Source organism: Cervus elaphus, chromosome 27, assembly GCF_910594005.1.
Source record: "Cervus elaphus chromosome 27, mCerEla1.1, whole genome shotgun sequence".
Taxonomy (NCBI): Eukaryota; Metazoa; Chordata; class Mammalia; order Artiodactyla; family Cervidae; genus Cervus; species Cervus elaphus.
Window position 1 is genome coordinate 48,265,104 of NC_057841.1, and position 13,401 is coordinate 48,278,504.

The 13,401-nt window shown below is 43.5% G+C and overlaps 1 protein-coding gene across 8 annotated transcripts in view; it reads left to right on the top strand.

The window, feature by feature from the left end:
• LOC122684993 (urea transporter 1) overlaps positions 1 to 3,936 on the top strand; it is a 51,527-nt gene extending 47,591 nt beyond the window's left edge. For all 8 annotated transcript variants that reach the window (XM_043889610.1, XM_043889605.1, XM_043889604.1 and 5 more), the window contains 2 exons: positions 206 to 255; positions 1,895 to 3,936. In XM_043889610.1, the coding sequence (XP_043745545.1) occupies positions 206 to 255; positions 1,895 to 2,068 (224 nt within the window). In that variant the 3' untranslated portion in view covers positions 2,069 to 3,936. The remainder of the gene's footprint in view (positions 1 to 205; positions 256 to 1,894) is intronic.
• Positions 3,937 to 13,401: the final 9,465 nt, after the last annotated feature.

A 13,401-nucleotide genomic window follows, 5' to 3' on the forward strand; every position in this document is an offset into this window, starting at 1 on the left:
TGTACAGGTGAGGAAATGGGGGCTTTGAGTGGAGGCTCCAAGCTCCTAAGGGGTGGAGACTGAATGCGAACCCAGAGCTGCTGACTCTAAGCTCAGACTTGTAACCAGGGTGCTGGGCTCACTGGTGAAATGCACAAGTTTACATTTCAGGGATTTATATTGAAAGGAGTCCAAGCACTCTTTCTTTCCCTTTTTTTCCTCATAGCCCTGTTCACTGCCTACCTGGGAGCCAGCATGTCACACCTCATGGCTGTGGTAAGTTTGCTTTAATCTCACTTTCTCATCAGCATGATTGGTCAGTTTTCAATGATACAGAAACTCTCCTGAAGTCCACCTCAATGGCATCCCAGGGCAGGATGCGTCACAGATAGTCACTATAGTCCATCTTCTGGACCCACCTGTCCTCATTTACCCTCCAGCGTCACAGTAAACCTTAGCCCAAACTATAATCGCCAGGCTTGCTAAAAATATCAGATTGTTTGTCTTAAAGAAGTGAAACTTAGCGTGTATATTATCAAGTCCATACTTTAACTCTGAGGGTCAAGAAGTTGACTTTAGAATATCTTTTACTTAAACAGAAAACTGGGACTATGTAGAGGGTGAGAAATCAGAAAAGGAAGGAAAAGGATAACTGGCTAAAGATCCAGATTTCTCTTTAATTAAGCCAAGAGTTTTTCATACCCATAATCTTTTTTTTTAAAAAATCCCCAGTCATCAGTGAGACTTTTTCAGACCCCTGTCCTAAATTATTTAATAGGCAAAATCATCGCCTATTAAGTGCCTCTGGCCACTTTTCCTTCCTTGTCAGTACTGTCCAGCCCTTTGACTTTCTCCTTCCCCTCCCCTGAGAAGCCCAGTATCCCCAGCTGCTCTGGGGCCCCCCACCTCTCACTTCTCTTCCTCACCCACTACTGCAGGTGATGCCGGGCCAGTCCCTGATAACTCCATCCATACAGTTGTGGTCATGGCTGCCAGCGGGGCAGGACCACATCTAGTCCTCTTCACAGCAACACAGAGAGCTGACCTGGGAGGGTCCTTCTGGAGACACAGTTATCTTTATGGTGGAATGTCAAAGCCCTGTTACAGGCATGATGGGATGCCTTAGAGCTTGGGGGACCCTTCACACCCCAGCAAAAGTTTACAGACCTTGGCCTGTGAGCCAGAATTGGGCAGGCTACAGAACAGAGTCAGCTAGGGAGATTTTGAAAAATCCTGATCCTCGGGCCCTGTACCTTGGCATTTCTGATAGAGATCTTATATGATGCTTGGTTATCTGTGTTTTGTTAAGCTCTTCCAGATAATTCTGATGTGCAGTCAAGTTTGGGTACCATCACGCCCAGGGTGGGGTGGGGAGGGAGTTTATAGGGCCAAATCTAACCAAGTACATGGTGTGTGCTCAGAATTGCCTGAGTTGTAATGGATGCACAGAAGGAAGAGCTACCCTCAAGGGGTTTAGAGTCTGTCTGAGAGATGAAACAAAAAGAAATAAAGCAAGTAGAGTCCAAGACCTAGTCTGGGCAGAGGCCAAGGGGAGAGAGGGCTGGACTCATCAAAGACGGCCTCATGGACATGATGAGTGGTCAGGAGCTATTGGTGGTTGCTAAGTATCATCTCTAGGAGCTAAGTGCCATCTTTACACATCCGCTATAGGAAGTCTGACTGTGTAAGAGGGAGGGCAGGGCATGCATCATCCCTAAGGAGTGCATGCTGACATTCCGGGGGTCGAATGTCCTGAGATCTTAAACTCAGTCTCCCCGGGGTCAAGTGGAGTCCACAGGCGTGCCCCAGAGAGTTGTCTCCTGAGCTGAAGGACAGTGGTGTGAAGTCTGCGCTTTGTGCAAGTTAGCCTTCCAACAGGATCTTAAAGGAACCTGTGACTTGTCTCTCTCTCCAGGTCGGATTGCCATCTTGCACCTGGCCCTTCTGTTTGGCCACACTACTGTTCCTCCTGCTGACCACAAAAAACCCCAACATCTACAAGATGCCCATCAGTAAAGTCACTTATCCTGAGGAAAACCGCATCTTCTACCTACAATCCAGGAAAAGGACGGTTCAAGGCTCTTTGTGAACACAACCCCCATCCACAGCCATGGTCACAAGTCATTTCTGACGAGCTGCCCCAGTGGACTTCCAGAGCTTCAAAACTGTTGTTTTCACTAGTAACAGATTTCATACTAAACCATCAGTGATGTGTTCTTATGCTCATTCTGTATCTCTTTCAGACTCCAGAACATCCCTAAACAAGTCACAAGACTCACCAAGGTGATGTGCTCTGGCTGTGGAATTTTAAAGCCTAGTGGGGCACTGGCACTAAGACTGTACTATATTTATAGAGTCAGAATGTTCCAAAAAAAAGAGGAAGGAAAACCAAAGCTAGTTATTGATATTTATTGATATTCTTGGTGTTTGATTGTACATGATGTTAACAGTGTTAATTAAAAATTCATCTCTATAAAACCAATCTCTTACAATCTCTATAAGCCTTAAGTGAATGGAATTCACAGTCACAAAATCAAAGTCAGCCTAGGATTCTCAGATAAGCCTTTGGGCATATTTAAAATCAGTGCAAGTTACTCATTACGGCTGTGGTCCACATCACAGGGCCCATCACTGAACTCCTTCCCCAGCTCCTCAACAGAACGGCCTCCACACTGTCCAATATGTGTGTGACATTCTCTTACAGGAGATGGTGGGTTTGTTTCAGGCTGGCAGAGCTGCAGGAGAGAGAATGGGATCCCGTCCATCAAAATTACTCTGTATTGTCACTTTTCTTGGTTATTGCAAAGGATTTTTTTAGGTAGCTTATTATCTTTTCATTGTGAGAATGGATTTGTTTTCAGTGAGGTAAAATAAAAGAAGTCCTGGCTCTATCAGTTCCTAGATATTAAAGAAAAGTTAAATTTTTCTAAAATATTCAGCATAGCTATTTTCACTTTATTCCCTAAATTGCTTCTGTAAAGGCCACAAAAGCAGGGGATCAAATATCAAATCATCAACATCCAAGGGCCCTTTAAAGCCACATTTTCAATTCATCTAAGGGTGTCATGTATTACAAAGACTGAAAGTTAATGTCAGATTGCTTCTGAGTGCTTAGAAGTTGCTTAATTCTTACTTTAAAAAAAATTCACTATTTCCTAAACACTCACAATATTCTGACTCAAAAACCAATGGTATTTGAACCACCAGAAAGAAATACAGATAAAAAAGTCACCAGTTTTGCTTCGTTTGTGTAAGCTATCAGTCCTGTAAAGATTCTATAACCGAACATGCTGAATACAGCAGTGGGAAGCTTTGGAATTTTAGAGGATTGGAAAGTGAAATTGGAATCCTAAAAGGTTTTTTCTTCTTTGAGTTTGAAATAGTCAGTGCAAACTATAGGAACAGAAGGGAAGTAAACCTACAATTATTTTAGAGAAAAGTTCACTTCTTCATTTTCTCAGGAAAACACTGTTTCAACTTAAAAACCCTGTGACCTTTGGAAACTATGACTTTGCAACTGTCATAGAGTCATGTATATTTTTGTGGAAAAACTAAATTTTCAGTGTTTGAAAAATCTCTTTTGTTAGGGAATTTGAGAAATAAGAGTTAGGAAGGGACGGACAAAAAGGCAAGCAAACCAAAGATCACCAGCCCTGGAGACCCTGTGCATGGCTAAGTTAGCCAGAGACTCCTACTGTCTCCAAGTCCATCTTCACATGAAAGCCCTTGTGGGCTGACTTTCTTCCCATGCCCTCACACAGACTTGTAAATAGAAACAGTTTCAAACCTTGTAAGTTGTCTAAATAGTATTCATTTTCTCAAGCTATTTTTGTTACTAAGTATTATCCTAATAATTTTAGCAAATATTTTATTGATTTTCTTAGGGGGCATTTGTATTCTTTTCTATTGCCTGCATAGTAAATTTCTATGTAAGAATATGAATAAATTATACTCACAGCTCAGTTTTGTGTAAATTTTGTTTAAGTCATATGTCTTTTATAGCTATTGTACATATTAACAATCACGTGCATAGGTATGTATGTAAGTATTAATACTAGAATCCTTCTTCCTTTCTTTATACTTCACAATAGCACCAGATGCATGGTTGAGAAAACCCTGTTCAATTTCTGATTTATGAGCTCTTCTCCCTTGATAGCCCCTCAAGTACCCATTGGTCTCCTCACTCAAGAATTAGAATGCATTCCTGAGAACAGTCACAGATGTTCAGGGCACGCTCTTAACACTTTGAGAAGAAGATTCTGGGAGCCAGACAGGCCCTGGGTACCCATCAGGACTGACCATGGGCCATGACCTGCCTCAAGGGTCAGTGTTCCAGGATAAACTGCTGTTTAGAATGTTTTATCCTCTGAGGATAAATGTCAGTGCTTGTCTCTGCCTCCTTTCACCCAAGCTTAGCATGTGTGAAAGAAAATATGGTAAAAATGGAAATCCAGTCCAACCAGTTTCAAACGTTGCCCATACAGGAAACAAACGGAGGCTACAGTGGGCTGGTCCCTTGGAGTGCCCTCTGTCAAAACAAAACCACTCCCACATTTGGTTTCAAGACAGTAAATCTATAAGAGTGATCTGCCCCCTTTGGTATGAGGTAGAAAACAGAGAAATCACTTCCCAGGTGGCTCAGTGGTGAAGAATCTTCCTGCCAACGCAGGAGATGCAGGAGACAAGGGTTCGATCCCTGAGTTGGGGAGATCCCCTGGAGGAGGAAATGGCAACCCACTCCAGTACTATTGCCTGGAAAATCCCACGGACAGAGGAGCCTGGTGGGCTACAGACCATGAGGTCGCAAAGAGTCAGACACCACTGAGCAACTGAGCACTCAGCACAGAAAACAGACAGAAGGTTTGGAGGCTCTTTCGCTAAAGACTTCAGATACTATATTCCTTTAGGAGTTACAGGTCCCAATCTTCTTGTTACCCAGACCCCTGATAACTGTGGAATACACTGACATGGAAGGTTAAGTTCCAGGAGATCAGGAATTTCCAAGGGGGGCCTCTTACAAAGAAGCTTGCAAGAGTATTTTTGAGGTTGTTAAGTATTAATATCCCCTGGAGAAGGAAATGGCAGCCCACTCCTGTATTCTTGCCTGGAGAATCCCCATGGACAGAGGAGCCTGGTGGGTTACAGTCCCTGGGGTCGCAAAGAGTAAGACACGACTAAGCAACTAAGTACAAGTGTTAATACAGAAAGAGGTTTTATACATGCAAATGTTGTCAGCCTCCCCTTTATCTAATGCCTTTCTTCCAAAAGGCTTTAATCTTTAGAGTTTAATATCCTTCTTAAACCTGCATTGACAACCCCCCCAGACCATTAGAAGGCTTGTAGCTTCACAGAGTTCCATATGATAAAACAATTCTAAAAGTAGGAAGTTCTGTTCCAAGTTCCACATAGTTGTTCAATGATGTCATCAAAGATGTGATCTCTTTCCATCATCAGTCTCAGCATCCTCAGACAGCTTCACTTACATCCCCAGGTTTTTTACCTCATGGTTCCAAAGTAGCTGCCTTATTTGCAAACGTCACAACCTCATCAAGAAGAAGAAGGCAACCAGGGCTGCAAGAGAGTCATTCTTTCATGTTTCTCTCTTATCAGGGAGAAAAATCTTTTCCAGGAGCTCTCCAAAAATACTTTCACTTGAGTCCTTCTGGCAGAACTGGGTCATATGGCCAGTCCTGGTTACAAAGGAGTCTGAGAAAGTAGCCATCTGGCATGCCTCTTCTATATGCAGGACACTTGTCAGCCTCTATTACTGCAGAGGTGGTGCGCTCCGCCATATTGCAGCAAAAGCAAGAGGAATGACTATTTGACAGGTGCCAACATTCCTGCCTTGGTTGGTACATGGCACCACCATACAGCACACAGTGCCTATGTGTCCAGAGCACACTGGAGAGAATCCATGATGACAGACAAGACTGTGTACTGTGGGGTTCACGAAGATGTGGGACAAAGACCTCAACTAAAGCCTTTTAATACAGTGATTCTTTGTTGAATACTCACTGAAATATTCCAGAGTGCTTTAGATACCCCAGCCTCATACAAGGTTTTATAGCCTCTGACTAATAGGATTCTAAACAAATGGTGAGACAGCCAGTGATAATGATCAAAGTGAGGAAAGTTGAAGGTACATTCATGTTCCAATCAGCCCTCTTAATCTAACAGTTGAATCCTCTAAATCATTCCATGTTGGAAGGCCCCTTTGGAAATGGTAGAGTTTAAATTCAGTTCTGAAGCATTGAAAACAAGTGTCTTGACATTTTCTGCTTCATGGTTCCAAATAAACAATGAAAAAGCCAGTTTCCTGTTTGGGTTGGGTCCATGGAAACCTAGCCCATAGTAGCTTTGAATTATAGCACGGTGGCATGCAAGGACTTGAAGCGGAAGAAATGAAGCTCAGAGGAAAGCACTGGCACAATATCAGGAAATCTGGCTGAAGTTAAGTCCATTAGACCAAGGAAACAATAAAAGCCAAGACACGAGTTACTGGCCCAAGAGCAAATGCATCTTAGCGCAAGAAGAGCACACAGGGGCCAGGCCCGGGAAAAGCCAATCTAACAAGGAGGGCTTTCTACACAGTGAGACCCCAGGTTGGCTTCTCATCAAGAGGCCAGATCTGTGAAAGCAACTAGCCACACACAGCACTTGAAATAGTGAAAGTGTTAGTCGCTCAGCCGTGTCCTGCTTTTTGCAACCCCATGGACTGTATAGCCTCTGTCCATGGAATTCTCCAGGCAAGAACAGTGGAATGGATTGCCATTCCCTTCTCCAAGGGATCTTCCCAACCCAGGGAATGAACCCAGGTCTCCTGCATTGCAGGCAGATTCTTTGCCTGAGCCATCAGGAAAGCCAGCCTAAATAGATGTGGGCTTTAAGGATACACACCAGATTCAAGCATGAAGGGCAAAAAAATCTTGTAAAATTTCTTGATAACTTTTTGATTGAAAGTTGAGATGACAACACTTTGAATACACTGAGTTAAATGAAATATTAGTATATCATTAAGCTAATTTTACCTTTAAAAAATGTTTAGTGTGGCCACTAGAAAAATTTAAATTATATATAAGACTTGCATTTGTGACTCACACTGTATTTCTGTTTGGCAGTGCTGGGCTAGACAATACCCAAAGCCTCCGTGGCAACTCAGACAGCACTGAGTTGTTGGTTGGAACTCACTTTCAGAGAATCCATCCTTCCCTTCAAAAGAATGAATGGATAAAAAGCCTTTTCTCTATTACGCTGCTAGCTAATTCTTGAGTCTTTATCTCAAACCTATGAGTTCAATGTTCATTTCAGGCAAAATTTTACACCTTTCCAGACTACTCTGTGCATATTGAAGGTGTCATTTAAAAAAATAATAATTATTATACAGCTACAGAATAAGGAGACTGATTTTCTTGTGTGTGGTATGAAGTTGTTCTGAAGTTAGAACCTGAAAAGCACCCTCAGAAGCACTCAGAGCTAAGGCAGCACCACTGGAATAAGGGGTGCCTCCCAGTGTGTCCATGTGAGGGATGCCATCACCCAGATGTGCCAGGGCCCATCAGTCACAGACAACGAAGAATGGACCACCAGAGTATAAGGCATCAGGGAATGGTGGGGGATTGTGGCAAACTGAAGATCGCATACCATTAAATGCTAAATTTCCTCCATGGGCTCCCTTTTGCAAATTCTATTCCCCGGCACCTCTTCTAAACTCTCTACGAAACTTATCGACCAAGTGCATTTATCAGAATTATGCGTTAAAAGCCTTTCAAAAAATGCTATTGCTCCCATCCCATCCTGGACCCCCTGAATCTTTATTGACTCCACAGATGATTCTAATGTGCCCTCCTATGTAAAAGTGACTGCAAGTTCAGAAAACTCAGAGATCCTTGGAAACTGGAGTAACTAAGAATGGCTTCCTGGAGATGTGACTCCACCCTTGTTCTGACATGTTTCCTCCCTGGCTCACCTGGATTTGACCCTGGAAACTCATTTGGATTCCTCCTGGATTCCCTGACTACCACCCTTTACAGAAAAACTGCTAAGTTCCAAAGACATGATGCTTTTACCAAGGGGCCATATTTCGATGGGCCCTGATATTGACAGTGCAGACACATATACAGAAAGTGGTCAGGGAATAAAGGAAGTCCCTATAGAGAAGAATCTATTTCCTTTAAGTGTGCAAAGCTCACATACGTTGTGTCAACCGGGATTGACCATCATTCCTGTCACACTCTCACCCTTAACCAAGGCAATGGCACAGAGCTCATCTTGCCCACCCTCGTGGGCTACTCCCTTTCATCTATAAGAATGACCTAGAAAGCCAAGCAGATTTTACATAGATGCAAGAATGTCAAAGAGAAGAAGACTGATACTGTGATTCCCCAGGCCCCGCCCCTTCCCCTGCCTTTACCCCTCTATTCATCTTGTAAGGAAGACTTGAGCTTCTCTTTCCTTCTACTTGAGACCGCCTTCAATATCCACACTTGTCCCACCTTTCATTCCCCAACAAATCACTCGCAGCCCTGTGCATCACTGATCATCACAGGACCTTCAAAGGCTTTAAGACACAGGCTCATTACGGCATGAGGATCAGATCCCCTTTCTCAGCATCCTGGATCTAATTGGCTGGTACCCTGACCAGACCAGTTGATAACGTTTTTGAATATCAATCCAGAATACATTTGGTCAAGTGATCCAATGCAGACAGACTTCGTGTGCCTAATGCTGGTTACAATTTAATGCAAAGCATTATTTCTTTCCAGGCTGTGAGGTAGGGTCTGAGGACTCAGGATTCAGCATTAGGTGTTAGAGGGACATGCGATCACACCTGGATCTGATCAGGCCAACATTACCATAATCTAAGTAAGACATGCCAAGACCCCAAGATGCTTCTACCAGCAGGCTTTCACCTGCCCTTAGAGCCTGAAATCTCTCCACTGAAGTCTCAGTGAAAGAACATTACATTGTGACAACAGCCATTTATTAGGATCTCAATTGGAGAAGGAAATGGCAACCCACTCTAGTATTCTTGCCTGGGGAATCCCAGGGACAGAGGAGCCTGCTGAGCTACCGTCTGTGGGGTCGCAGAGTCAGACATGACTTAGTTGGAAGCGACTTAGCAGCAGCAGCAGATATTAAAGCCCTAGTGAAATTAGTTTATCTGGTCTCTTCCCAGCTAATCACTGGGAAGAGCAAATCCTATAAGCAAGAGACTCTGGAAGGATTGGTTTTGATGGGCAAATCCAAGGAAGATGGTTATCTAGAACTGAGAAAGTGATCATACAAAGGAAAGAGGAGGGGGGACAAATAAAAAGAAAGCAAGAACAAGCCATGATTAAAACACAATCCCCACTGAGCACAGCACCATGGAGAGAAAAGGCAGTAGGCAAGGACCAGGGCGTGCAGTCAGGCGTGTGCCTATGCCAGCAGGGCAGTGTATGGGATCCACGTGGGTTAAGAAGCAGTTTTCCTCCTCAAGCCACTTAGAAAATGATTACTTCTTCTTCTGGTAATCTTGAAATCCCAGCTTGCCTGACGTAAAGGCCATTTGTTGTTTTTATCTCCCAGGCATAACTTCCCACCTTCTTCTAGTAACAGCACCTCCCTTTCCTCAGGAAATGTTTCTTCCCCATCCATGGGATTCTCTCTACCAGCCTCAACACCCTACTCTCAGGAACAGAGGAGTCAAAGGACTCAGACCTGGTTTATCAAATACTCTAATCCCCTGGCCACAGGGATTGGTGCAGGGGAGAGCTACCTGACCCAAGCAGGAATTCTTGATTCAGATTCTACCGTACAGGAATTTGCAATCTGAGCAGACATCCCAGGATAGAGAGAAATTGGAGCTAGTTCTGACAACAATGATCTAGAGGAAGCCTCTGAAATACTCAGGTCAACATGGCTTCTTCCCTCAGCCCATCCCCTGAGGCCAGATTACTATTACTTTCACGTAGTGAACTATCTCATCAGTTCAGTTCAGTTCAGTCGCTCAGTCGTATCCGACTCTTTGAGACTCCATGAACTGCAGCACGCCAGGCCTCCCTGTCCATCACCAATTCCCGGAGTTTAACCAAACTCATGCCCATTGAGTCGGTGATGCCATCCAACCATCTCATCCTCTGTCATCCCCTTCTCCTCCACCTTCAATCTTTCCCAGCATCAGGGTCTTTTCCAGTGAGTCAGCTCTTTGCATCAGGTGGCCAAAGTATTGGAGTTTCAGCTTCAACATCAGTCCTTCCAATGAATATTCAGGACTGATCTCCTTTAGGGTGGACTGGTAGGATCTCCTTGCAGTCCAAGGGACTCTCAAGAGTCTTCTCCAACACCATAGTTCAAAAGCATCAGTTCTTCAGCGCTCAGCTTTCTTTATAGTACAACTTTCACATCCATAGATGACTACTGGAAAAGTCATAGCCTTAACTAGATGGACCTTTGTTGGCAAAGTAATGCCTCTGCTTTTTATTTTTTTTATTTTTTTTTTATTTTTATTTTTTTTTTCCATTTATTTTTACTAGTTGGAGGCCAACCATTTCACAACATTGCAGTGGGTTTTGTCATACATTGACATGAATCAGCCATGGAGTTACATGTATTCCCCATCCCGATCCCCCCTCCCACCTCCCTCTCCACCTGATTCCTCTGGGTTTTCCCAGTGGCCTCTGCTTTTTAATATGCTGTCTAGGTTGGTCATAACTTTTCTTCCAAGGAGTAAGCATCTTTTAATTTCATGGCTGCAATCACCATCTGCAGTGATTTTGGAGCCCCAAAAAATAAAGTCTGACACTGTTTCCACTGTTTCTCCATCTATTTGCCATGAAGTGATGGGACCGGATGACATGATCTTTTGTTTTCTGAATGTTGAGCTTTAAGCCAACTTTTCACTCTCCTCTTTCACTTTCATCAAGAGACTCTTTAGTTCTTCTTCACTTTCTGCCATAAGGATGGTGTCATCTGTATATCTGAGGTTATTGATATTTCTCCCGGCAATCTTGATTCCAGCTTGTGCTTCCTCCAGCCCAGCGTTCCTCATGATGTACTCTGCATATAAGTTAAATAAGCAGAGTGACAACATACAGCCTTGATGGACTTCTTTTCTTATTTGGAACCCGTCTGTTGTTCCATGTCCAGTTCTAACTGTTGCTTCCTGACCTGCATAAAGATTTCTCAAGAGGCAGGTCACGTGGTCTGGTATTCCCAATTCTTGAAGAATTTTCCACAGTTTGTTGTGATCCACACAGTCAAAGGCTTTGGCATAGTCAACAAAGCAGAAGTAGATGTTTTCTTGGAACTCTGTTGTTTTTCTGATGATCCAGCACATGTTGGCAATTTGATCTCTGGTTTCTCTACCTTTTCTAAAACCAGCTTGAACATCTGGAAGTTCACGGTTCACATATTGCTGAAGCCTGGCTTGGAGAATTTTAAGCATTACTTTACTAGCGTGTAAGATGAGTGCAATTGTGCGGTAGTCTGAGCATTCTTTGGCATTGCCTTTCTTAGGGATTGGAATGAAAACTGACCTTTTCCAGTCCTGTGGCCACTGCTGAGTTTTCCAAATTTGCTGACGTATTGAGTGCAGCACTTTCAGAGCATCCTCCTTTATGATTTGAAATAGCTCAACTGGAATTCCATCACCTCCACTAGTTTTGTTCATAAGGCCCACTTGACTTCACATTTCAAGATGTCTGGCTCTAAGTGAGTGATCACACCATCATGATTATCTGTGTCATGAAGATCTTTTTGTACAGTTCTTCTGTGTATTCTTGCCACCTCTTCTTAATATCTTCTGTTTCTGTTAGGTCCATACAATTTCTGTCCTTTATAGAGCCCATCTTTGCATGAAATGTTCCCTTGGTATCTCTAATTTTCTTGAAGAGATCTCTAGTCTTTCCCATTCTGTTGTTTCCCTCTGTTTCTTTGCACTGATCGCTGAGGAAGGCTTTCTTATCTCTCCTGGCTATTCTTTGGAACTCTGCATTCAGATGGGTATATCTTTCCTTTACTCCTTTGCTTTTTGCTTCTCTTCTTTTCACAGCTATTTGTAAGGCCTCCTCAGACAGCCACTTTGCTTTTTTGCATTTCTTTTTCTTGGGGATTGTCTTGCTCCCTGTCTCCTGTACAATGTCACATACCTCGGTCCATAGTTCATCAGGCACTCTGTCCATCAGATCTCATCCCCTAAATCTATTTCTCACTTCCACTGTATAATCTTTAGGGATTTGTTTTAGGTCATAGCTGAGTGGTCTAGTGGTTTTCCCTACTTCCTTCAATTTAAGTCTGAATTTGGCAATAAGGAATTATTGATCTGAGCCACAGTCAGCTCCCGGTCTTGTTTTTGCTGACTATATGGAGCTTCTCCATCTTTGGCTGCAAAGAATATAATTAATCTGATTTCGGTGTTGACCATCTGGCGATGTCCATGTGAACTATCTCATACCTTCCCATTAAACTTACTTGGTACTTAGGTGAATCAGAATCTGTTTCTGTTTTTGCAACCAACAACCAAAACTGATACAGAATATTGCAAATGACATATCTAGAAGATGAAATAAGCTAAGTCAAGATGGGATGGGGAGCTGAGGGAGGACCCTCACCCCCATAGATCCCCATCCCAGGCAGGGAATATGATAATTCCTGCTACAAGGTTAAACTATTAACCGTGTATGATGTATATGGTGACCCAAACCATGTGTTCCCATGGTTAAAGCTTTAGAAAACACTTGGCAGAAAAATGCTGGCACATTGGAGTACTCTGGCTACTTTAGTGTGCTTACATTAAAGAAGAATGCATGGGTCTGTTGAGATTGTCTTTCTGCCTTCAGCAGATGCAATAGAGCCCTGGGGGTGAATAACTATGCACTCTCCTGTATGCATTTTCAAGCTATTGTCTCCCAGTTCTTAATGCATCCTTCTGCACTCTGCTCTGTGATGCCAGGCTGGGACTCTGCAACCCCTATTTCTCCTTTGCCTGTTGTTTTCTGCTGATGAGGTGGGTCAGAGGGAGGCTAGGAGGCAAGATGAGGGAGAGGGATTTGCCATTTTCAGCAGCAGTCTACAGTTTTTTTGGTCACTGACCTAAATCTGACCTAGCAGGCTCCCTGAGAGGTCCCTTCCTCAGCTGAGTTCTGTCCCTGTGCTGAAATTAATGTCCTGACTAGGAAACAATTATCTGGGAGTATGAAGAGAAATAGGGAAGTCTGATCCCCAGACTAAATACCTTCTATTATAAATTCACCCCAGTTTCTAGCCATGATTGTGTCAACTGCTAGGGAGCAGCCTGGGGACAGAGACAGTACTGGCTTTAGACCTGAGCAAAAAATGCCCTGTCCTGACCACACTTTTGTGCTTTAAAGCGTCCTACTCTGACCTTCCTCTGGCCATGCCCTTCCCCATGGGAATAATAGCCCAGGCCCAAGGGACACATCC